Consider the following 26,899-nt stretch of genomic DNA (forward strand, 5'->3'; position numbering starts at 1 on the left):
TCCAGACTGACCCGAACCAGCTTCAGTGCCCCACCAAAGTGGCCTCAGGCACAGCACTACCCAGAAACCACACTTGGCCTGGACTGCTCCCACTCCAGCCAGCCTACCAAAGCCACTAGGCACAAGCAATATACACAGGAGATTCAGCCACACAGGCAACTCCATCAAGACTGTAGAGAATTAGCTGTTTTGCCTAATTCATAGAAACAAAAACTAAAGTCAAACAAAATGAGGAGACAGAAGAATATGTTCTAAACAAAAGAACAAAATAAAACCCCAGAGAAAACCCTGATGAAATGGGAACAAGTAATTTAACTGAAAGAGTTCATAGAAACAGTCACAAGAATGTCCACCCAACTCAGGAAAAGAATGGGAAAATTCAGTGAGAACTTCACAAAGACTTAGAAAATATAATAATGAATCAATCAGAAATGAAGAGTACAATAAATGAAATAAAAATACACTAGAGGAAATCAACAGCAGATTATATGACAAAGAAAAACAAGCAATATAAAAGATAGAATAGTAAAATCACCCAATAAAAACAGCAAATAGAAGAAAGGATTTTCTTTTTTAAATGAGGAGAGTTTAGGGGACCTTACCTCTAGGATAAAAATCAAGCATTATAACATTTACAGAGTTCCCAGAAAAAGGAGAGAAAGACAAAGAGACGGAAAATGTATTTGAAGAAATAATGGTTGAAAACTTCCCTAACCTGTGCACATCCAGGTATAGGAAGCACTGACAGTCCCAAACAAGATGAACCTAAAGATATCCACACCAAGGCATATTATAATTAAAATGGAAAAAGTTAAAGATAAAGAGAGAATGATCAAGTTGGATTCATTCCAGGGATGCAAGGATGGTACAATACACACAAATTAATCAATGTGATACACCATATTAACAAAACAAAGGATAAAAATCATATGATCATCTCAATAGGTACTGAAAAACCATTTGATAAAATTCAAAATTAATTTATGATAAAAACTCTCATCAAAGTGGGCCTAGAAGGAGTATACCTCAACATACTAAAGGCCATATATGATAAACCCATAGCTAATATCATACTCAATGGTGAAAAGTTGAAAGCATTTGCTTTAAGATCAGGAATAAGACAAAGATGCCCATTCTTGCCACTTTTATGCAACATAGTACTGGAACTTCTAGCCACAATAATTAGTCAAGAAAAAGAAATAAAAGTCATCCAAATTGGAAAGGAAGAAGTAAAACTGTCACTGTTTTCAGATGATCTGACACTATATATAATGTCAAAGACTCCACCAAAAAAGTAGTAGGACTAATAAAAGAATTCAGTAATGTTGAAGGATAAAAATCTAATATACAGGGGCTTCCCTGGTGGCACAGTGGTTGAGAGTCTGCCTGCCAATGCAGGGGACACGGGTTCGTGCCCCGGTCCGGGAAGATCCCACATGCCACGGAGCGGCTGGGCCCATGAGCCATGGCCACTGAGCCTGCACATTCGGAGCCTGTGCTCTGCAATGGGAGAGGCCACAAGAGTGAGAGACCCATGTACTGCAAAAAAAAAACCCTAATATACAGAAATCTGTTGCATTTTATACACTAATAACAAACTGTCAGAAAGAGAACTAAAGAAAAGCATCCTATTTAAAACTGCATCAAAAGGATAAAATATCTAGGAATAAATTTAACCAAGAAGGTGAAAGATCTTTACTCTGAAAACTCCAAGACTTTGAGGAAAGAAATTGAAGACAATACAAATAAATGGAAAAATATACTGTGTTCATGAATTGGATGAATCAATACAATTAAAATGTCCATACTACCCAAAGCAATCTACAGACTCAGTGCAATACCTATGAAAATACCAATGGCATTTTTTACAGAACTAGGACTAATAACACTAAAATTTTTATGGAACCACAAAAAACCTTGAATAGCCAAAGCAATTTTGGGAAAGAAGAACAAAGCTGGAGGTATCATGCTCCCTGACTTCAAACTATTCTGCAAAGCTACAGTAATCAAAACTGTATGGTGCTGGCACAAAAACAATCAATGGAACAGAATAGAGAGTTCAGAAATGAACTCACACTTAGCTAGGCAATTAATCTACATCAAAGGAGGCAAGAAAATACAATGAGATAAAGCTTCTTCAATAAATGTTGTTGGAAACCTGGACAGCTACATTCAAAAGAATCAAATTGATTCTTTATATGGTGATCACACCATATAAAGAAATAAACTCCAAATGGATTAAAGACCTAAATGTAAGAAACAAAACCATACAATTCCTAGAAGAAAACAGGCAGTAACTTCTTTGATATTGGTTTAGCAATATTTTTTTGGATGTGTCTCCTCAGGCAAGGAAACCAAAAGCATAATTAAACCAATAGGACTAGATCAAACTAAAAAAGCTTTTGCACAGGGAAGGAAACGATTAACAAAACAAAAAGGCTGCCTACTGAGTGGGAGAAGATATCTGCAAATCATATATATGAAAAGGGGTTAATAGCCAAAATATACAAAGAACTCATACAACTCAACATTGAAAAAGCAAACAACGTGATTAAAAATTGGGAAGAGGACATGAATAGACATTTTTCAAACGAAAACATACTGTTGGCCAATAAACACATGTAAAGGTGTTCAACATCACTAATCATTAGGGAAATGCAAGTCAAAAACCACAATGAGATACCACCTCACACCTGTCAGAATGGCAATTATCAAAAGACAAGAAAAAATTTTTGGTGAGGACATGGAGAAAAGAGAATACAATGCTGGTGGAAATTGTAACTTGGTGCAACCACTGTAGAAAACAGTGTGGAGGTTCCTTTAAAAAATGAAAAAATAGAACTACCATATGGGCCAGCAATTACACTACTGGGTATTATCTGAAGAAAACAAAAACACTCTTTTGAAAATATATATGCAACTCTATGTTCATTGCAGCATTATTTACAGTAGCCAAGATATGGAAGCCACCTGTTTTCATTGATAGATAAATGGATAAAGAAGATGTGGTATAGATGTATACAATGGAATACTACTCAGTCATAGAAAAAGAATAAAATCTTGTCATTTGCAATAATATGGATAGAACTTGAGGGTATTATGCTAAATGAAATAAATCAGAAAGAGAAAGACAAATACCATGTAATTTCACTCATATGTGGAATCTAAAAACAAAACAAACACAACAAAACAGAAATATACTCACAGATACAAAGAACAAACTGGTGGTTGCCGGAAGGGAGGGACAAATAACCGCAAAATTTATATGGAACCACAAAAGACCCAGAATTGCCAAAGCAATGTTGAGGAAAAATAACAAAGCTGGAGGCATAACCCTTCCAGACTTCAGACAATACTACAAAGCTACAGTAATCAGAACAGCATGGTATTGGCACACAAAAAAGACAAAGATCAATGGAACAGAATAGAGAGGCAGAAATAAACCCACATGCCTACAGTCAATCTTCAACAAAGGAGGCAAGAATATACAGTGGAGAAAAGACAGTCTCTTCAGCAAATGGTATTGGGAAAGCTGGACAACCCCACGTAAATCAGTGAAATTAGAACACTCCCCCACATCATACACAAAAATGAACTCAAAATGGCTCAAAGACTTAAATATAAGACATGACACCATAAAACTCCTAGAAAAGAACATAGGCAAAACATTCTCTGACATAAGTTGTAGCAATGTTTTCTTAGGTCAGTCTCCCAACGCAATAGAAATAAAAGCAAAAATAAACAAATGGGACCTAAGCAAACTTATAAGCTTTTGCACAGCAAAGGAAACTATAAACAAAATGAAAAGACAACCTACGTACTGGGAGAAAATATTTGCAAAGATGCAACTGACAAGGGTTTAATTTCCAAAATATACAAACAGCTCATACAACTCAAAAACAAAAACAAAAACCCACTCAAAAAATGGACAGGAGACCTAAATAGACATTTCTCCAAAGAAGATATGCAAAGAAGACAATAGGCATGTTCTCCACTATGGAGAACAGTATGGAGGTTCCTTAAAAAACTACAAATAGAACTACCATATGACCCAGCAATCCCACTACTGGACATATACCCTGAGAAAACCATAATTCAAAAAGAGTCATGTACCAAAGTGTTCACTGCAGCTCTATTTACAATAGCCCGGAGATGGAAACAACCTAAGTGTCCATCATTGGATGAATGATAAAGAAGATGTGGCACATATATACAATGGAATATTACTCAGCCATAAAAAGAGATGAAATTGAGCTATTTGTAATGAGGTGGATAGACCTAGAGTCTGTCCTACAGAGTGAAGTAAGTCAGAAGGAGAGAGACAAATACCGTATGCTAACACATATATATGGAATTTAAGAAAAAAAATGTCATGAAGAACGTAGGGGTAAGACAGGAATAAAGACACAGACCTACTAGAGAATGGACTTGAGCATATGGGGAGGGGTAGGGTAAGCTGTGACAAAGAAAGAGAGAGGCATGGACATATATACACTACCAAACGTAAGGTAGATAGGTAGTGGGAAGCAGCCGCATAGCACAGGGAGATCAGCTCGGTGCTTTGTGACCGCCTGGAGGGGTGGGATAGGGAGGGTGGGAAGGAGGGAGAGGCAAGAGGGAAGAGATATGGGAACATATGTATATGTATAACTGATTCATTTTGTTGTAAAGCAGAAACTAACACACCATTTTAAAGCAATTATACTCCAATAAAGATTTTTAAAAAAAGAAGACAATAGGCATGTGAAAAGATGCTCAATATCGCTAATTATCAGAGAAATGCAAATCAAAACTACAATGAGGTATCATGTCACATCAGTCAGAATGGCCATTATTAAAATGTCTACAAACAAATGCTGGCTAAGGTGTGGAGAAAAGGGAATCCTCCTACACTGTTGGTGGGAATGTAAATTGGTGCAGCCACTATGGAAAACAGTATGGAGTTTCCTTAAAAAACTAAAAATAGAGGCACCATATGATCCAGCAATCTCACTCCTGGGCATAAATCCAGAAAAGAGGAAAGCTCTAATTTGAAGAGATACGTGCACCTCAATGTTTGTAGTGGCACTATTTACAATAGCCAAGACATGGAAGCAACCTAAACATCCATCAACAGATAAATGCATAAAGAAGATGTAATATATATATATATATATATATATATATATATAGAGAGAGAGAGAGAGAGAGAGAGAGAGAGAGAGAGAGATACACACACACATATATACACATATGGTGAAATAGGAATAATACTTAGCCATAATAAAGAATGAAATAAAGAGACTGTCATACTAAATGAAGTAAGTCACACAGAGAAAGACAAATATTATATGCTTTCACTGATAAGTGGGATCTAAAAAATAGTATAAATGAACTTTACAAAAGAGAAATATTCAAAAAAATAATATTTGATAGACACTTAGTTAGAAGATAATAGATTCAAGCATTTTATAGCTATAAACCAGGTCAATGTGGTTACACACACACACACACACACACACACACACACAACTTCCTCCCTTGAGAATTCCTAAGTGTCTAGAACATAGTTGGTGCTGAAAAAATGTTATTTGAATAGATGAGTAAATAAATAAATACGCAAAATGAAGTGGTTCTGTTCTAAAGAAGGAAAGCTTTTCCTTATCTATGTAAACTTTCAATGGATTCTTGAGTGTGTATAAGAAAACTACATTTATATATTCAAAATACATTAGTCGTTATTATACAGGACTTTTTGAAAAAATGTTAATTAAAATCTGAATAATATTATTCTCGCATAGTTTAAGCTTAAAATGTATATAAAGGAATATGTTGCAAATCATTCCTTCTCCATATTCATCCAGCTTCTACTTTTTTTGCCAATAGGTTAGCAACTGTTATTAAATTCTTGTGTCTCCTCATATAGAACTTTTTTTGTATATATAACTGAATATGAATATATATTTCTCTTTCCCATTACAGAAGTAGAGGCATAGGGTACACACTGTCCTCCAATGTGATTTTCCCTATGTTGAAGATATTTATGTTAGTTGAAGAGCTGACTGGCTTGCCATATTTGTAATATACAGCTCTAAAGTGAAAACTAATTTTTTGCACAGAATAAAGACACGCCTTTATTGTTTTCTTTTCGTTCAACCTGAAATTTAAAAAAAACCTGCTAATTCCTGATAAAAATATTAACCCCTCTTGCATAGAAATAATTTATTGGTAATAAAATTATAAATACATGATACGTGCCTCTTGTTTCAACCATTTAGGATTTTTTAACAATAAATTTAAAATATTTCTGGTTTATTTTACATATGAAATTGTGCTACACACTGAATAATTTTTGCCTACAGAAAGCAGTTAATGTCAACAAATATAACCAAGCATATCAAAAGGTACATCATTGCACTGTTCTTTTTTTCTTCTGGGAGATTTTTACTAACATACATTCTTTCACTTGGCCTTATATGCAAATATGCTAAGTTATTTATTCAACAAGTATTTAGTGAGGGCATATGACTACATTACTTTCTTTCCTTTCTCCTTCTTTCTAGAACATTCTATAATTTCTGTGTGAAATTACTTAAAATTAAAGACGTGTGAGTAGGAAAAGACAGTTTCTTAAGCAAATTTCAACTCACATTATTTTTTTCATTTTTATTAATCTGAGAATATAAAATTGTTTAATAATTTTTCAAAAGCTTAAGAGAAGTTTTAATTAAATACTACTTTAACCATAAAGATGATGCTAGTGTATATTGTGAACTTTGGTCCCGTAGTCAAGAAATTTAGGTTTCATCACTATCTTCGCAACAAAAAAGTCATAAACAGTATCTAGAACAGTGTGTGGCTCAGTGTTCCAGTTAAAGAGAAACGTCGTTTGACTAGAATAATTTAATAATACATTTTATTATCTGCATACTTCCTTTCATATCCAGAATACTGAAATGAAAATGTCTATGCTGTGGTAGGCAGAATAAAGGCATCCCTAAAGATGGCTGCTTCCTAATATCCTGACCTGAGTATGCTACCTACATGGCAAAAAGGACTTTGCAGATGTAATTAAGATTATAAACCCTGAGATGGGAAGCTTACCCTAGATTGCTCACGTGGGCTAAATCTAAACCAAGGAATGCCCGTGACTGCTAGAATCTGGAAAAGGCAAGGAAATGGACCACCTTAGAGGCTCCAGAAAGGAACAGAGCCCTGCCAATACCTTGATTTTAGTCCAATAAGACCTATGTTGGACTTCTAACCTACAGAAATATGAGGTGATAAACTTGTGTTATTTTAAGACACTACATTTGTGGTAATTTTTACAGCAGAAATAAAAATTTAATACTTCAAGCACATGGGAGAGTTGAAAATAAAATTGAAGAATTCATTAATATTTACCAAAAAACCCAGTTTATGTTCTATTAGCAGTCAAAAATTGAAGCTTCCACAAGGGATTCTTACTGTTTTTTAAGGACCAGTATGGAATACAAAAACTTATGAATGTAAAAAAATAATCCACTGTCAATCACCTATAAAATTATGTAAATTTTTAGACTTCATTTAGGGGTTACTTACCTGTACCCAAATATATGAACAAAACAGTTTTTTATGGTAACGTTTGTTGCATCCCTAGTACTTACAGTACATCAAACACAGGGTAGGCAATCAGCAAATAATTGTTGAATGAATAAAAGAAGGACTAATATAAGATTGGCAAATCAAGAGAAATAACCTAATAATTAATAATTATCTGCATTTGTAGAATTCTACAGAAGGTGTCATATATTTAAAACAGTAAAATTCACTCTTCACCACTTTTATCCCTGTAGGAATATAAGTAATAAAGTGAAAAAAAAATGAAATCAAAAGAGCCCCAATGTGCCTTTGAAATATAATCCAGTTTGTTCCCTAATAGATTATCATAGTGGAGACCATGAAATAAAAACCCAATAATGAAAATTTAATAACCCTAAATACTGGTTGTACTTAGTAAAACATTAATAAAGGGAAAATACAAAAGGAGCTATTTTGCATTTTAAAAAGTTTTCTTATTTTTTAAATAATCCCTGTCACTGTCTAAAACTTCAACATTTCTAGTTTATAATTTGTGGTAAAACTTAGACAAAAGATGTTAAGACAACCTGGTAGTAAAAAATTAAATGCCTTCATTTAAAAACTAATAAATGAAAAAAATTTAGCAATCTAACCTCCAAAGAGACCAGTTCCCTAACTGTGTTTCTCTAATTCTATTCTGGACAAATAATCTTGAATAAAAAAGAGATTTATGTATAGAGAATGCAACAAATTTTTAGTCTAACAAAATTTATGCCTAATTCAAATGTCCAATAAAAAAAGAATGGTTAGGAAAATGGATCATATATTTAAACATCATGTACTAAAACATATATAGCACAAAAAAAGTGAGTGTGAAAAAATTTAAACTTGGTTTGATCTTAATTATTTTAAAACATTCATAGAAAAAAAAGTAGAAAGAAATATGCCAAGTTTTTACATATAATTCATGGCATTATGGATTATTTAATTTTATGTTTTTTACCCTGTTTCTAAAATTTTCAATATTAAATTATTTTATAATCAGAAAAAGCATTTTGTAATGTAAAGGAAAAGTTCTAATGTAAACAATTACTTCTTGATCATTCAGCATTTCAAATGCTATAATCTTATCAATTCCACAAAATCTCCTGAAGGAATGGGCTGTTTTAGACCAAATCAAGGAGTTTCCAGTGGCATCAAAGTACGTTTTAGGTTTAATCTGAGGAACAAAATCATCTTAAATAATGAAAGTCAATAATAACTATGAGGAAATTGAGTGCTGATAATAGGTTACAGATAAATATTTTACAAGAGAAAAAGCCTATTTTTGGCAAATTACCAGAAATGTCCAATACAGTGAAGTAATGAATTTCCCCAAACAGGAAGTGTAGAAACAAAGGTTAGATGTTGAAGGAAAAGATTATTTTATTTATACAATCACTAATGTTACCTACATAGTGTTAAGTGTCTGAATTATTATGTATGTATGTAATCACATACTCTGTTTGCAGGTATTTAGGACATAAATTCCCTAATAGAATTAGGGAATTAGTAGAACTAATGTGGGTAAAAATTAGTTTTATATATCACTGCAGGTCAAATAAAAAGGAATACATTGGTGGAATTATAACTTACTGTGGTAGCACAATGAATATCTTTCCATACTGTGGCTTCCCTGGAGAGATCAGAGGCTTCAAACAAATTATCAAAAATCACTTCCCCAATCATGTCATGTCTAGAAAATCTGTCAAAATCATACACACCGAAATGTAGTTTTCGGTTGCTTAGTTGATCATATACTACAGGAAACTGAAAAGTTTCATCAAACACAGGATTTAAAGTTTTTCTGTGCACACGGGTCTGAAATTTCTTTTTCCTATCTGGAAGAAGATACATCTTCACGTAAGGGTCAGAAGTTCCTGTGAAGTCTTTAGCACGGAGATCTAAGGCTTTGATAATTTTAACAACTAGAAGTTCATTTTCATAATCATACTGGAGGGTGAAGTTAAGCTTCCCACAGGTTTTGACATCTTCTTTCTTGTTGCCCTCAGAGTCAACTGATTTCTGTTTGTAGAGCTCTGGTTTTATTCTCCCAATGCTGGTTGTTGTTTCTCCTCTTTGTAAAATGGGTTCTGTGCCCATGCCAAAATCAACACTGGAAACCTGCATTTGCCTTGGTAGGTGTCTTCTGAAGGAATTGTGTCTGTACACACACACATACACACAAAATCGTTTAAGTAGATCATTTTGATGATAATGTTATATACAGTGGCATATAAACTCTACCCCACACCCAGGATAATGGGAGCATTATATCTACAGCAATAAACAGATGGATACACACACACACACACACACACACACACGAGTTACTTTTGAAAAACCAGGAATGCAATATTCAAAGAAAAACTCTCCTAAAATTATAGAAATACCTAAAACACACATATGTACATTTTTATGAGCTTTTGGTATTTTTATGTACCATAATAAGCACAAAACTTTTAAACACAATTGTAAAGAAAGATGATTACCAAAAAAGTTCAATATTCTACAAAATGTTACCTGGGTGTATCTAGATGTAAACATTATGTAAACAAATCATTCAAATGGCTGATTTCTTTTCATCTGGATATTTTGGTCTTATGAATTTCCCATTTTAGTGATGACAATATTTAAAAACATAAGTCCACATATTCTTATGCTGTGTTATTTCTAATACTTAAGATAACTAGATGAATGTGTATTTTTCAAAAGAATATATAGTTATGACAGAAAAAAATGAGTACATTTTCCTTTTTTCAACATGGAGTGGGCTTCAGAAACTCTTAAGGATTAAAAGACTGTAGAATTTTAGAGTTTGGGGCTAAATAATAGTTCTTAAAATTCAAACTGAATGTCCTATACTCACTGTTACTATTTATCTCTCCAACATTTCCAGAACATTAGGTATATCAGCTTACTAATGGCTCATAAATGTGACTTGCATTAAGATCTGCTTCTCATAGTTTCTCCATGATTTCTAGCGTGAGCTATGTCAACTTATGTGTTTCCTCAAGGTCTGGTTCCAGGTCTTTTGTTCTTTTCTCTTCTCAATCACTCCATCAGACTAATAATCAGTTTTGGGGCTATAATTACTACCTTTAATCTGGTGATTCCCTAGATATATCTCAGATAGACAAAATCCTAGTTCCATATCTCTTTGTCTTGAAGGGGGATTTCTAAACAAATGTCCTAATTTTGCCCCAAACTCAAGCAAACTAATTATTTTCTCTATTTTGCTTTCAAACCAGTTCACTCTTCCACAATCTCTGACAATAGCTCTAACATTTTTGTCAGTCACTTATGCTTGGAATCCTGCATTATGCTTGTTTGAATCACTTTTCCTTTATTTCATGGGATTTGCTTAATTTTCTAAGTCCTGTTGATTTTTTGCTTTGAGACATCTCATATAATTGTCCATTCTACTCTATTTCCATTGCTATTTGGTCCATATCCTCATCATCTCATACTTTGCTTTCTACAGTAGCCTTCAGCTTGGCTTTCCTTCTTTCATCTCTCTCTTAAATTCAATGTCTCTCCAGCACTTACTTCAAAATCCTTTATGCTTGTTGTTATACCTTTTTCCACTTGATCATAATTGAAAAATTATTTCTATATAAAGAAACAAACTAGGATAACTTTATCTCAGATGAGGGAATAAGCTCCTAATTAAAACTATACTGAATTTAAGACCCAATATTTTAGTTTCAGTATCTAAGTGAGTATATACGTAAAAGTCTTTACTAAGTTACTTAAAGCTTGAAGTGATCTGTTTCCCCAGATTGATCCTCAGATTGACCCCATTTTAATGCATTGAACATGCTATGAAATGTATTTTGATCCTGAATCTTTTCCAGATATACAAGATCAGAGGCTTAAATTAGGGTCAGAAAACCATCAGGGAGCATTTAAGAAATAATAAGAATTTAGAAAGGAATACAGGTAGTATGTGTTGCTGTGAATTATTAAAGAGGTCTAGTATAATCCAGTTAATACATTCAATATTCTTAAGAGATTTAGAATATTTTACTAAACAATCTAATATTTCTGCCAAAATCACTTTCACTTATGCAACAATTTAAAATTTTTTTTTATTTTTGTGAGCAAAAAGCCCCCAAGAAATTAATTCCTTTTTTAAAATAAATTGATCTATAATTTCACCTCCCTAATGCTTTTCAACATAATATAATTTAAGCTTCTATCCTCTCCCTAAAAATTCAATAATTTATTTCTTATGCCACTGAATCTAAATGGGCAGCTGTAAAGCCCCTTCTAACAAGAATCAAAAAGCAGTAACATTTTTGTTCTAGTAAGCCAGTGCCCTAATTATAGAGTAAATAGTTCATGTTTTAAGTCACAGTTTAGCTAGTCAGTTAAGAGAAGCTTTAATTATTACAATGTTAAACTATTGCCATGACAACACAGATCCTCTTTATCTTCTTGAATTTTTTTTTCTCTTTTGGAATGACAGTGGTAAGTGTCTATTTAGTCTCACACAAATACCAACCAATTAAAGTACAGGCCATTTGACTGTTACTGACCGCACTCTTACCCTTCAAACCTAGGAAGGCACCGCATAAGTACTTTTCCAGATGGAGAAGGAGAAACTTTTCCCACCCTACCTGAAACATCTGAGAGTAACTACTAGATATAGTCAATATTATCTGATGCCATAGGAATAAAATGTATTAATATGGTAATTTTCAAATATTTTTTTCACCAACAGATCCTTTCTTTCAAACAAAACCAGAGACCAGAAGTTCAACATGTATGGACAGAGCTGCTTTGGTTAATGTGTGAGTAGAGTCCTGGAATCTCACTGGAAACCGTGCCAAGTTTTCCACACTACCCAGGAGAAAGCGCTTGAAGAGCATTACACTGAGATGAGATTAAAAAAATGCTGGACTGAAATCAGACTATAGTTTGGTCCCAGCCTCCCTATGGAGTAACAGCAACTTTGGGCAAGTCACTTCACTTTTTTGATGTGTACTTTCCTCATCCATAAAACCATCCTTTCATAGTTGTGAAGGTCAAATGAGATATTACAGATAACTTTGAAACCTACCATTTTTCATACTGCTAATAATTATCATTAGAGTTTAGGACACATGGAGCTGAAGGGCAAATGCCATAATGAACTCTCTGGTTCTGACAATCTCAAATCTAGGTTTCCTGTTTGGGGATACAGAGTTGGCACAAAGTCATTCTTGTGTGAGCATGTCCTGGTCTACCACCCTGGACAACAGATTCCCTCTGACTCTCACTTCTCAGCTGCAGCAGTTCTTTCTTCCTTAAGTGGGAAACCTATATCCTCCTACTCTTACTTGCAGTGTCTTTACTAACTATTAAATTTATCTTAGGTACTGCTTGAGAAATAAGAGGTGTGTTTTATTTGTTTATTCAATATATTTACAAGGAGTTCATCTCTCTTTGTTTTAATATTAATAATATTTATATAGGAAACTATCACCATATATTAAAAGTTGTAACCCTGTTTTATAGCTAAGGAGGCTCAAATAATAAGACTAAATTAATTTTCTGGTAAACAAAGTTTTCACCTTTATTTGTTTCCTATTTTTTCCATTCAATTTGAAACAATGACAAGAGTGACTCATTCAGCACAAAAATATCTGAGCATATACCATGCAGGGCACTACATATATGAAGGCAGACTAAGTTGTATAATATACCACAAGGAATTTTTGAAATTAATTCATTGTCTGATGTCAGCACAATCCTCTATATCTTTAATCTCTTCTTTAAATGTTCTTCTCACATTATTGCTTAGTAGAAGCCTGATTCTTCCCCAAGGACAGTTTGCTCTGTGCCCCTCTCATGTGGTGGTTGATATTTTTGCAATAATCCTTGTTCCATTGGTCCTAGACGTGAAGTTGTCCATTCCTCTTGTCCTTCATTACCACATTCACATCATTCTCCCTAATACACCACTCCAGGCTCTAAAACTCAAGTCAACAGATCATATCCCCATTACCACTTATTGTTAGTCATTTACTAATACTCAAATCACTCCCTTTAAAGTGATTTTAATCACTTGGTTCACTAACTCTCTTTGACAATGTTTTTGCTTCAATTCCTAGCAGTGAACAAGTTTCTTCCAACTACTTGGCCTCTAGGTTCTTTGAATTTCTCTCCTCTAATAATGTTCTCTATTTACCTCAGTTACTACTATGTGCATAGCCAGATTTCGTCATTATTATTAGCTGCAAACTCTCCACAACCCCAATTTCACACATGCTTCTCTCTGAGCAACACCTCTTTCCAGCTCACACCCTCTTATACTCCAATTCAAATAACTTTTCCAACTCACAAGAACCTCCAATACACTGATTCTATCACTATTTCATAATCCCTAGTTCCTTGATGTCACTTTTCCCTCGTTATCCAGTTTCATTTCCATTGTTAATCAATAGAGCCACTCTCACACATACATTCCCAATTCTCTTGTTGCTCTCTACCTTCTTAGTTGCAGGGCAAAACCACAGTCCTGGTTGAATTCAACTTTCCATCATTTCTATACCTGTACCTGTGCAAGTGAATACAACTAGAGAAGAACATAAAAGAACTCTCAATGTTCCATTTTAAATTCATGACCACATTCCTCATTAAACCCTAACACTGAACAGCAAACCATTCTCCCTCTCAAACTGCTAGATTCACAAGACTATTTCACACCTTCTCACCTTTCTTCAAACCTCTAACACCTTCCTCATTCCCAATCTCAATTAATGACCTTACTTCCTATTTCACTAATGAGGTTGAAGCAAAGAGCAGAAATCTTCCACCTCATCAACCCTGTTATCAGCATCTGTATCCATATATTTTACCTTTCTGATATGATTAATTACCCATGCTATTATCTAAAGCCAATCCCTCCACTTGTATATTAAATCCCATTTTCTCTCATGTCACCTTCAAGACTGCTCCTCTTTGCTTCCTGCATTATTAAGTCTGCCTCTTTGCTGGATTATTACCATCAGCACAAGAGGATACTGTTATTTCTGCTATCTTATAGGAACCTTCCATTCATTCTACTTCCTCTCTCTGTACTGCTGTTTCTCTAGCACATTTGCAGCAAAACTCCTTGAAAGAGTTGAGGATAGTACATCCACTGTCCAATTTATCTTCTCCCGTTCTATATAAACTCACTCTAACTAGTTTTTCACATACCAATTCTGACATAATAGCTCTTGAAAATGTCAATAATGCCTCCCCGACATTGCTAAACTCAGCGGTCAATCCATGGTCCTCACCCCACTTGACCTTACAATAGTCACCTGACAGTTAATCACTCCTGATTGTTTACATACTCTCTTCACTTGGCTTTCAGGTTATACCCTCCTGGTTTTCCTTCTTCACTAGTCTCGACTTCTCAGTCTACAATGCTGTTCCTGATGTCTTAATATTGGAGTACTTCTGGGATTCATCTCTGGTTTTCTCTTTCTTATCTACACTCACCTCTCTGATGATATCATCTCCTGGCTTTGAACACCATCTCTATGTGGACTCCAAGTTTACGTATGTTTTGCAGATTCTCTCCAGAATTCCAGAGTTATTATCTGGTTGCTTACTCAATTTTTCCACTAAGATTTCTAACAAAATCCTTAAACACAACAGTCCCATATCTCCTGTTTTTGGCTCCCAAACTCACTCCATTCACAGCCTCATGTTTATCAATTTTATCTTTCCAGACGCTCAGGCCAAAACATGCAGTTCTTGACTCCTCTTTTCTTACTCATATGCCCAAGCTAATGTGTCATAGTCTGTTTGTTCTATCTTCAAAGTATATCCTGAATCCAGTCAGGGTATAGATATATATATCCATCATTAACTACCATCTCCTTGCTCTGAACCAACATCACTTCTGGCCTGGATTACAGCCTCCATAGTGTTCTTTCTGCTTCTATCCTTTTGCCTCCTTCAATGTATATACCCAAAACAACAGAGTAATCCTTTCAAAACAAGTTAGATCATGACACTCCTCTGATTAAAAACTTTCTGGTGGCTTTGCATGTTACTCAGAGTAAAAGCCAAAAGTGGTTTGGGTCCTACTACCTCTCTGATTTTTCTCCTAGCATTCTCCACCTGGTTCTCTCTGCTACACCTACACTGGCTTCCTTGCTGTGGTTGGGACACAAAAGGCAGATTCCACCTTCAGGACGTCTGCAGTGGTTCCCTTCTCCACAAGGAAAGTTCTCCACAAACACCAGCATGGACCACCCTTCCATCTCCTCATTCAGACCTACCAACCCCTTTATTTTGCACTATTATTTTCTACAGAACTTATTATCTTCTAAAACATCATGTAACTGACTTAGTTATGTTGTTTGGTTCCTCTCCACAAGAATGCAGGTAGGGAATTTTGAGTTTTGTTCCCTAATGTGTATCAAATGTCTAGAAAAATGCCTGGCACATAACAAGTGTTCTATAAATACTGTTGAATAAATAAGTCAAAAATTTTCCCTGAAGAATTTAGCCATATGACTAACAATCCAATCATAATAAAAGCTGTTTCGAGAAAAAACTGGTTTTCTTCTCAATTATGCAATGTAATGCTTAAAATTAGTTTAAGTAACTTATCTTTATTCTATTCAAAGAATTGACAGGAAACTTGTTTTTTAATCGTAATTAAGGAAATGAATGTTCTTATTCTGTAAATACTTGTCCCTTGGCCTTTCACCATGTTAAAAAAAAGGTTTACAAATCATAACAAGAGATGATAAGCAATTGCTTTTGATCCAGCATATATTTAAAGGAATAGAGTATGAAGTAATTAGGTTGGTAGTTTTTGATCTACAAATAAAGTTCTGAGAACATAATATTTTATATTAAAGAAAAGAAGTAATATAAAATGAAGCCTAAATTTAAAAAAACTCAGAATAACTACTTGTCAGAATAATAAATCCAAGAATATTCTGTTTGGTATTGCTAGGTCCCTATAAGGTCTTTTGACCTTAATTATGTATTCTAGCTCTAAATTTCTATGCTCAATTTGTCATTTAGGCCTTCCCTTACTTGGAAGTATGTTGCTGGCTATCATGAGCCTCTCTCCTAGAGAGGTCAGCTAGGATTTGAAGAAAAATGTTGTAGTCCTCCAACTGAGTTGACCTACCACCCTGGGTCCCTCCTTCTGTTCCTCCACATCTCCTTGAGCATACTGTAAAGAGTGTATTGAAATCACTTGTTTCAGATGTACCTTCCAATCCCCAACCCTTCTACTAGTAGTCTTTATAATAGCATAACTAAATATTATTAATCTTTTCATGAATTTCATAATAAACACATGCTGGGATTCAAGAAATGTCTGTTGGAGTTTGTATGAAATAATTTACTACAAGATTCTTGTGACTAATAAAAGTCAACTTCCCAAGAATTATTTGTACTATGAAGAAGAAGGTCCTAATCAATTTATAATTAGTGCTTGTAAAGAGGAGATAATATTTATCAGTGCCAGAAAACAAACTCTCCAAGTTTGAATACATTTTATAAGGTTTTATCTCTGACCTTGGATCAAAGAGCCACCCCATTTCAGAAGTTAGTTTATATACCAAATACATATGTTTCATAGCGGAGATTATTTAACCACCTCAAGCACCGGCACAGCATGTTTTATGAACTTTTATTTCAAGGAGTTAGATCTCAGGTTCTCTATTGTTCTGGCCAAGCACTGCTTCTTGATATCCTAGCTGGTTAAATACCATTTAAATTCTTCCTTTGTGTAACATCTTGTCTTCCACTCCTTACAGTATCTTGGAATGAAAATTGCAATTTTTGCTATCTTTTGAGAAGGACTTAACTTTTTAAAAAATCTCAAAGAAAACTATGCACTCTAGTATTACATATTTTTATGTAATTCTTCATTTCTCTTTTAACAATCTACATTGAGTGCTCTTTCTGACTTTATGTGTGATGATATTAAGAATTACTTTTCTAAACAACCATAGCTAATTGTAAATCCATCAGCACATATGAGTCAATGATTTCTTTCCATGTCATGCTTTTGTTCATGTTCAAATGGATCTGTCACTAGGTTTCCAAATTATTTTCAGTAGGTACTTAGAATCCTCTCTAACAGTGGCTAACCTACATGATTTCTCATCCTCAACAAATATTTTGCCGCTTACAATTCACCTCATTTCACACTATTAATGAATGCACAGAAAATAGGTCCTCATACTCATCCTTGGGAGTATACCATCATTAACCTTCTTCTAATATTAGCACTGTTTATCTCACCATCTGATACTGTCTTTAAAGAAGCAAAGCAAAGTGGAGAGATCATCAGTCAATCCAAATCACTCACTTGATGCTTATTATGCACCTACCCAGTGAAGAAATTAGGAGCACATTAAAGTGGGTTATACAGACTTGTTCTTTGAGAAATTAACATCTCAGGTCTGGCACACAGCTAGAGCTCAACATTAAGAAAATAAATAATTGCTAGACTGTAGCTATGGCTTTAAAGGACAATAGCTTATAATTGGACAGAAAAAGATGCATTTTCCTTAAAGATCTTATAGTGGATAAAAAAGAGTTTATCATTCTAGACAAGGGAAGCAGCATAAGCAAAAGCACACAGGCAGAGAGTTGAGGTCTACAGGAGGATGATAAAAAGACCAAGCACCCTTCTAACTGGCAACCATGAAAGATCCATTTGGATAGATAAAATGAAGTCATAAAATTCATTTACTGATTTTTTAAAATTCAACAAATATACCCTGAGTTCCTACAGTGCTTTGTCTAGGTATCAAGATCAGTACAGAAATAAAATTGGCAGGTTTTCTGCCTAAGAAGGCAGTGTAGAGCTATATGTGTGGGGCAGTATGGACTCAAAATGTTGTAAGATTTTTATCATGCCTGAACTACTATATTACTTTCAAAATAGATGCCTTTTTCTATGGTCTGTCCTACAAACTGTTGTCAAATTAATTTTCCTAAAACACAGCTCTTTATCCAAGGGACTCTTCTGCTGCAAATATTTTTGACAGGACAGACCTTGAACAATTTTGGCCATGATTCCAAGGCCTCCTCAGACTTTAATTCCAGCTGACTTTATCTTCCATTATTCCTCCACTGACATCTATTTTCTGATCAAGGCAACGTACCTGCTGTTTTCATGATAAGATTTGCTGTTCTGTGTCTTTTCACATAAAATATTTCCATCTGGAATGCATACCCTTTTCCAATTGTCTTTATGTGAATTCCTAGTTTCCTTTGGTCTCAGTTTAATGGGACTTCTCCATGCCTCAGCTAAAAATGATTTTTCTAATTATCTTAATTCCACATTCTCCACCACATAGTTTGCACTTGTAGTTCCTTATATTGAAGTTGGTATCTTATCTCTCTGCATTATGTTGTGGATTTTTTTCCAGTTCACTAGAGTTTGCAGAGTGGACAGAGTATGTAGAATACACTGACTATACCTAAAAGTTATATCTGCTGACTGTATCTACTGAGTAAGGCTATTGGATGAATCAACAGTCAATCAAGACAGATGTGATAATAATGTTAATAATAAGAAAAACACAGACGTCTGTTGGGTTGTTTGGCTGCCAGCAGGCTGATGGGGCCGAATGTCCGGGTATTTGAAAAGGAGGATGAGAACTTGGGAAATGTGGCAGTTTCCAGCAATGCTGTTAACTAATCAAGATGCTGCTTAAGAATAGTGACAAATAAAACTTGAGAGGATATGTCATCTATTGTCTGAGCCAAATAAAATGGAGTCCCAACACCAGACTAGAGCTAGGATATATTAATAAGGTGAGGAAACCAAGCATTAAAGTTAAATTTACTGTGTGTGCATGTGTGAGTGGTGGGGTGGTGGGCAGGGGGCGGTTCTGATTTGCTAGACCTCAGTGAAAAGTTAGCATTTGAGCAGAATAATCTGATTTATAATGATGTGCCCTGGATCTCTCTGTCTGCATAATAAACTCAGCAATTTCCCCTTCCTCTCTATATAAAGGTAATTTTTAGTATGATGAAGTAATTATATAGATGAGGGGTTTTGAGAACTAGGAATAATCAAGTTTTCTACAAGGAATTCATCCCAAGGCCAAATAGATTAAACTCATGACCCTTGTTATTCGTGATAACCACATATAATTCCACATTTCTAACTGAGCAGAATGAGCAGGAAGTGGCCCTCATTCTCCAACCTCCAAACTACCTGTCCGCAGCAGACTTTAACAATCTTTGGTTGCAAAAATCCATATTCCCTTGGCTTTAACTCTTAAAACATGTTCCATCAATCTGGATAAATCTGAATTCTAACTTTCACAAGCTGCATGGCTTTAGGCAATTTTTAAACTCTCTCTGGGCTTCAGTTAACTCACAAGTAATGGGGATAATTAATAATACTTACTTCATACAGGCTGGCAGAGGATTATCAGGAAGGATGCCTGGCACAGTGACTAAATTGCAGGCACTCAAAAACAATACTTTTTTTTCTTCCTTCTTCAGCCACTCATAAACAAGGAAATTCAAAGAGGTCAATGAAATTATATCAAAGTTCTAGCAGAACTATGAATTTGTATTCCACTTTTTCTCTTAAGAAAATATGAGATGTACATGTACAATCCAATTTTTAAGATTGAGAGAAAAGTTTTTTTTTTCTGATTTCTTCAATTTCATGTAATAACTGAGAAATCCAGGGCTAAAATGACCTGTTGTCATTCCCTATTGCATTTCATTTCTAGAAACCAATTCTGCAACCAAAACCAAGTCTTCACACATGTGTTCTCAGTATGTATTCTTTCATTCTCCCCTAGCTAGGGATAATCAGATAAGCTGTATGTTTACATTCAGCAAATAATATTTTGGAGATAGTACTTCATTTTTCTGAGGTTTCCAAAAAAAAATCTGCACAAAGAAAGGCAAGCTATTTTCATAGTTTACCTCAATTTGTCTTCATTAATTGAGTGTCCTTATGTAGGGTGCATTTATCAACTAAAAGAGTTGAATAATTCTGAATACTAAGTTGATATATTGTCATAGCCATTATCAATATTTTAAAAAAATGTTTTGTAGGTTAATTGAACATTTTTACCCTGAAATTTCTGGGTATGTTAAGGCTTTATTAAATACCATAGTTGGCCACAGTTTTCAGTTCTGATAGTAACGACAATGAAGTAACCAACCACATGAGATAATTTTGAAGCAGTTTTTCCTATAAATATGAAGAAGTGACACATGGGATAACTATTTTATAGTTAAATATCCATAAATAAATTTAAATGAATGTATACTGGATTATAAAAATGAACCCAAATGCACTGCTCAGGAAAACTTGTCAACATAATAACTAAATATGAGGCATACCTTGGTTATAAAATTTAAATAGCTCAGAAAAGTATAAGACCTCCATCCATCCTCCCTACCCCAAAGTTTCTCATCCCCGAAGTAACAATTATTCTTACTCATCCCTCTGGAATTTATTTCAGAAAGAAGACAAGTTATTTATAGATACAATCCTTTTTTATTTTATAAAAGATATATTGAATATTCTTTCAATCCTAGTAGCAAGCATGACCCATGAAGTTTTTCAACTTGATAGATTTCCAAACCCACAAAAAGTATGTCATGTCAGAAAGCTTGGATGCATCTTTGATTTAGAGAAGTAGGAAGGTAAGATTAGGAAGTCAATCAGTTAGCAGAAAACAGCACTCACCCCCATTGCTATTGATTTTTACCCTGTCCTAGTGTAAAATTAGTTGCTACTTCTGGGAATCAGAGGAACACTGCTACTAACATGTTTTTCATGTTAAAGATTGAAGACCATACTTAGTAGAAAAAATGTTTTTTCACAAGAATCTTTTTCCCTTTACAGTTAACACAATTCAATACACACCACAGCAAATTATTTTCCTCCAAGCAAACTTCTGCTGATTTTTCCAGGATGAGTTAAAATGCACTTCCTTAAAATGTATCTCCTTAAGGAGGTCTCCCTCTTCCTTCCTTTCATGTACACGCCTTGCTATGCTCGATATTCACCAAAGCTCTTGTGGAACTTACCATACTTTCACCAGTATAAGAGTTTGGTCTATGTGAGTTCAAATAAGCAATGAAATTTTCCAGCAGTTTATGGGGTAGGTGCTAAACAACTGTAGACAAAACATTAGTCTCTGTTACTCAGTTTTGACTGTGAACTTGTGGATGATTTCATGAAACGCATTGCAAATGGCTGTTTTCTTGATATTTATTTGTTGTTTTAAACTAAATTGAAAGACTGCAAATAGCAATGATCAAACAATGATATTTCAAAGGAAAAAGTCAATAAATAATAATCTCGGGCTTCCCTGGTGGCGCAGTGGTTGAGAGTCCGCCTGCCGATGTAGGGGACACGGGTTCGTGCCCCCGGTCTGGGAGGATCCCACATGCCGCGGAGCGGCTGGGCCCGTGAGCCATGGCCACTGAGCCTGGGCGTCCGGAGCCTGTGCTCTGCAACGTGAGAGGCCACAGCAGTGAGAGGCCCGTGTACCGCAAAAAAAAAAACAAAACAAAACTCTAATTAGATGATTTTAATGAAAGCTCAAATTCCAGTAAGCCCCTTTCATGGTACTGCTCTCTATTTGGCTTCTTTGTCCTTAATTTCTGTCTCTTCATCCCTATTTATTCTGTCCTGCCAATTCCCTCCTTATTCTATTATCTGTTTCCTGTGTCTTTCTCATTCTCCTGTTTGTCTTTTCTTTTCTCCTTTCCCACCTCAATTTTTCTCTTAGAAAATCACATACAACACACACACACACACACACACACACACACACACACACACACATCACAAATAGTTTTATATATTTGATCTTTCCTTACCGGGATGAAGATGTAGGCTCAGTAGTTTGTCTTTGCACACGTGCGTGTTTAATTAAATGTTCTGTTAAAGCAGTTTGGACTTCTGCTGGGATATCAGGGGAAGTGTGGCTGATTTTTATTGCAGGCTCAATAGCTTTTAGTGCTGGTTCTCCATTTTCTTTAACCTCTTTTTTCTCTTCAGTCTCAAAAACTTCAGTGGGAGCACTTGACATGCTCTGTGGAAGGGTATTGACATTGGAAGTCACAGGTTTGCTCTTCCAGCAAGGCCAGCACAACTTCCAGAAGACAAAAAGTGAAACAACCAACAAGGCCAGGCCACAAAAGCTGACAACAACTGCTAACAGGCTGACTGAAATATCTGGAAAAAATTACAATGTAAAGAAATATTAAGTCATTGATAGTGTATGTAATAGGGCAGCAACAGTGGGATAATTTGATATTATGGTTATTATTAATAGTTTGCTGATTTAGAGTTTCAAAAATTTACTTTTAAGTATCTTTGTAGGGAGGAAATATTAATAATTATGTTTGGAAATTCTCAAAGGAGACAAAAATTTCTTTCCCAGAAAGTTTCCAATTGTATACAAGAAAAGCATGATATGTACATATCATTTCCAAGTATAGTACAAACGTTCCAAGAGTTTGCAAAATGAAGGTTAGCTACATGCAACCTGCCTTGAAGTCATGAAGCTTAAGATGCTCTGAAACTGTATACAACTAGAAAGGCTTCTGTTTGCTTCATGTTGGATCTAAAGATGCAACCTTCTTACTCTCTAAGCAGGTAATGTTAAATATTTGTATAAACTGCTTTCTATGGTATAAATGAGAATAACACATTACTAATAGAGAATGGGTGCACAATTATTTGTATTTTCAAACTCCATAGGTCCTTTCTAATAAGCTTTCATGCTCCTAATTTCTAAAGTCCAAAATTGGTTGATGATTTCTTATCTAAATATCTTTAAAATATTCTTATTTAACAATAATTACAAGGACTTCCCTGGTGGTGCAGTGGTTAAGAATCTGCCTGTCAATGCAGGGGACACGGGTTCAAGCCCTTGTCTGGGAAGATCCCACATGCCACGGAGCAACTAAGCTTGTGTGCTACAACTACTGAGACTGTGCTCTACAGCCCATGAGCCACAACTGCTGAGCCTGAGTGCCACAACTACTGAAGCTCTTGTTACTAGAGCCCATGCTCTGCAAGAAGAGAAGCCACCGCAATGAGAAGCCCATGCACTGCAATGAAGAGTAGCCCCCTCTCCCTGCAACTAGAGAAAGCCCATGCGCAATAATGAAGACCCCAATGCAGCCAAAAATAAGTAAATTAATTAATTTTTAAAATTAAAATAATTACAAAATTAATATATGCTTACTATGTAAAATAATTAAAAGGGATATAGTAAAAAAAAAGTTAATGATTGTATAAATAAACAAATGGCAGAGAAGAAACAAATCTCTCAAACAAAAGCATGCCAAAAAATTTATGTGGATATTCTGCCCTCAAGGAAGTGGAGCATAGCTCTCCACTCCTTAACTGTGGCATGCACAAAGTGACTTTCTCCTAAAGAGTACTTGTATGGAAAGGGGCAAAAACGATGTAACTTTACACAGAAGAAATCTGAAAAATACTAACCTTACCCAGGTGATCAAAGGGAACATCAACAGTGACAAATCATGTTAATACCCTTGATAGGATGTGATGAATATGGCACTTTATCTTTGTGGTCTTCCTCCCCAAACCAACAACCTGAATCTAATCATGAGAAAAACAGAAGACAAATTCCAGTAGAGGGACATTCTACAAAAAAACACCAATGTTGTCCAAAAAAAAGGAAGTCTGAGAAACTGTCATAACCCAGAGACTAAGGAGACATTACAACTAAATGCAATGTGGTATCCTAGATGGAATCCTGGAGTTAAAAAAAAAAAAAAAAAAGGACATTAGGTAAAAACTAAGGAAATCTGAATAAAGTATGGACTTTAGTTAACAGTGTATCAATATTAGTTCATCAACTGTAACAAATGTACCATACTGATGTAAAATGTTAATAATAGGAGAAACTGGGTGTGGGAAATATGGGAACTCTGTAGTATTTTCCTAAATTTTTCTGCACATCTACAATTGTTTTAAAAAGTAAAAGCATTAAAAAATGTTAAGAATATCCCCCTACCCACTTCCATTTTCACCTTCCTAAAATAACCAATGTTAGCAACCTGGTGTTATAGCACTCTTAAAGTTTGGAAGACCAAACAGATTTCCCATGAGGGAAATTTTTCTAGATTTAGATAAACTTATACTTTTCTTTTACAACTTTGTTTAGCATCAGTGCCAAATATGAAACCAATTTCTTTTGTTGCTTTGTTTTAAATAAAGATGTTAGAAATATGTTATATGCTTAATTGTGTCTGTCCCTCCATCCCCTCCAAATTCATAAGTTAAAGTCCTAAACCCCAGTACCTCAGAATGTGTATTTGGAGATAGAGGCTTTTAAATTAGTAATTAAGGCAAAATTAGGTCATATGGATGAGCCCTAACCCAATATAACTGGTGTCCTTATAAGAAGAGCAGATAAAGACAAAGACAGTCACAGAAGGAAGACCATGTGAAGACCCAGGGAGAAGGCAGCCATCGACAAGACAAAGAGAAGAGGACTCAGAAGAAATCAACCCTCCTGACACCTTTATCTCAGACTTCTAGCTTCCAAAACTCTGAGGAATAAGATTCTGTTGTTTAAGCCACCCAGTCTGTAGTACTTGATTATGGCAGCCCTAGAAAACTAAAGAATAAATCCAATTTCCTTTAACCACCATTGTAAATCCAGGAGGTCCCACCCCTCCTACAAAGCAACCACTAACCCCAGTTTGGTGTGTGTCTGTCCAGCCCAAGCACTAATACAAACAAATATCTCTTAAGTAACTATAAAATATAGAATTATTTAATACAATTTTTTAATATAAATGGCTACTGCATATTTCTTTATTCAGTTTGCTTTTTTTAAATTCAACAATACTTGAGGTCTAACTTCATGTCACAGCATTCCATAATACTTCATCATGATGGATATTTGGATTATGCCCACTGTTTGCTATTACAACATAGCTACAATGAGCATCCTTGTACTCTTGTCCCTGTGCATATTTGTGAATATTTATCTAAAGTAAATATCTAGAAATAGAACCACAGGGTCACATGTTACGCACATTATTTAGCTTTACTAGGTATTTCCAAAAAGAACCCCAGACTGACTAACAAAAAACATCATATAAGTTTACTAGTTCCTACAATTTCAGAGAAATATTGTTGTATTTTAATTTTCACTGACCTGATGGGGAAATGATAGGTTGTTTATTTCTCTGATTAGTGAGATAAAATGGTTCTGGTTAAACTCTCAATTTGTAGCTGATGGAAATCCATTAAGAAATTGAAATAATTCCAAGTTTTTATTGTTACTTAATTATAAGAATAAAAATTAATTTTGACATGCTATGATACATAGACACTAATATTTTCCTTTATTTTTCAATTGCTAGCTAAAGATACATTGAATATATTTTCCATTTATATTCCATTGGTGAGGAATGTGTGATCATATTTTATATTTTGTAGTTTATTTTTACATTTTGAAATTATCCATTAGCACCATACCTTGAGGGAAAGAGAAAAATTATAAAATGAATGTGCTTCCTGATTATTAACTACAGTTTTAAAATGGAGGAAGCCAATGATGGCTTCATAACTTTCGTGTGTTTTCAGCTCCACTTACATTATATTTTTCTGGATATTTTAACTCAATTAACTTCTTCAGTGGTTAACTTCAACTCAGTTGGAGCCAAAGCCAAGATATAAGGAAACTGCAGGACAATGTGGGATAGAGGAAAGGACAGAAAGAGTTTTCAGTCTATAACTGAAAATGCCCCCTGTTTTTAGGTTCTTTGACCCAGTTTCAACTTGTGTGTGTGGGGGGGGTGGAATTCCCATACCACTAACAATTCTCTGGATACCAACTGGGTGTTCTTACAGTTCAACTCAATTCTGACACCTGCCTACCAGAGGTAGCATTAGATTCCATAGGTTAAGGGTTCAGTCCTGCATAACTGCCCCCCTCCCTTCCGATGCCAGTAGCAAATCCAAGTTGTTATCTGTAGTTTTCTGACCAACCGGCAAAAAATTGGAGGTTCCCACGACCCCTCCTTGGGTTTGATCAATTTGCCAGAGCAGCTTACAGAACTCAGGAAACTAATTTCTTTACCAGTTTACTATAAAAAGATATAAGGATATATTATAAAAGGATTACCAGTTTATTATAAAAGGATATAACTCAGAAATAGCCAGATGGAAGAGATCATAGGGCAAAGTATGGGGAAAGGGCATGGAAGCTCAGAGCACAATATTCTCAAATTTCTGCATGTACAACCCAGAAGCTCTCAAACCCCATCCTTCTTGGTTTTTATAGAGGCTTCATTACATTGGCATGATTGAGTAAATAATTGG

At 34.9% G+C, this 26,899-nt stretch overlaps 1 protein-coding gene across 1 annotated transcript in view; it reads right to left on the reverse strand.

Annotated features, from left to right (window-relative positions):
- SYT10 (synaptotagmin 10) overlaps positions 1 to 26,899 on the reverse strand; it is a 77,461-nt gene that overhangs the window by 32,109 nt on the left and 18,453 nt on the right. The window contains exons 2-3 of the mRNA XM_004284905.4: positions 22,405 to 22,762; positions 9,175 to 9,742 (exon numbers count right to left, since the gene is read on the reverse strand). Of these exons, the coding sequence (XP_004284953.1) occupies positions 9,175 to 9,742; positions 22,405 to 22,762 (926 nt within the window). The remainder of the gene's footprint in view (positions 1 to 9,174; positions 9,743 to 22,404; positions 22,763 to 26,899) is intronic.

The sequence above is a fragment of the Orcinus orca genome, chromosome 11 (assembly GCF_937001465.1).
Source record: "Orcinus orca chromosome 11, mOrcOrc1.1, whole genome shotgun sequence".
In the NCBI taxonomy this organism is placed as follows: domain Eukaryota; kingdom Metazoa; phylum Chordata; class Mammalia; order Artiodactyla; family Delphinidae; genus Orcinus; species Orcinus orca.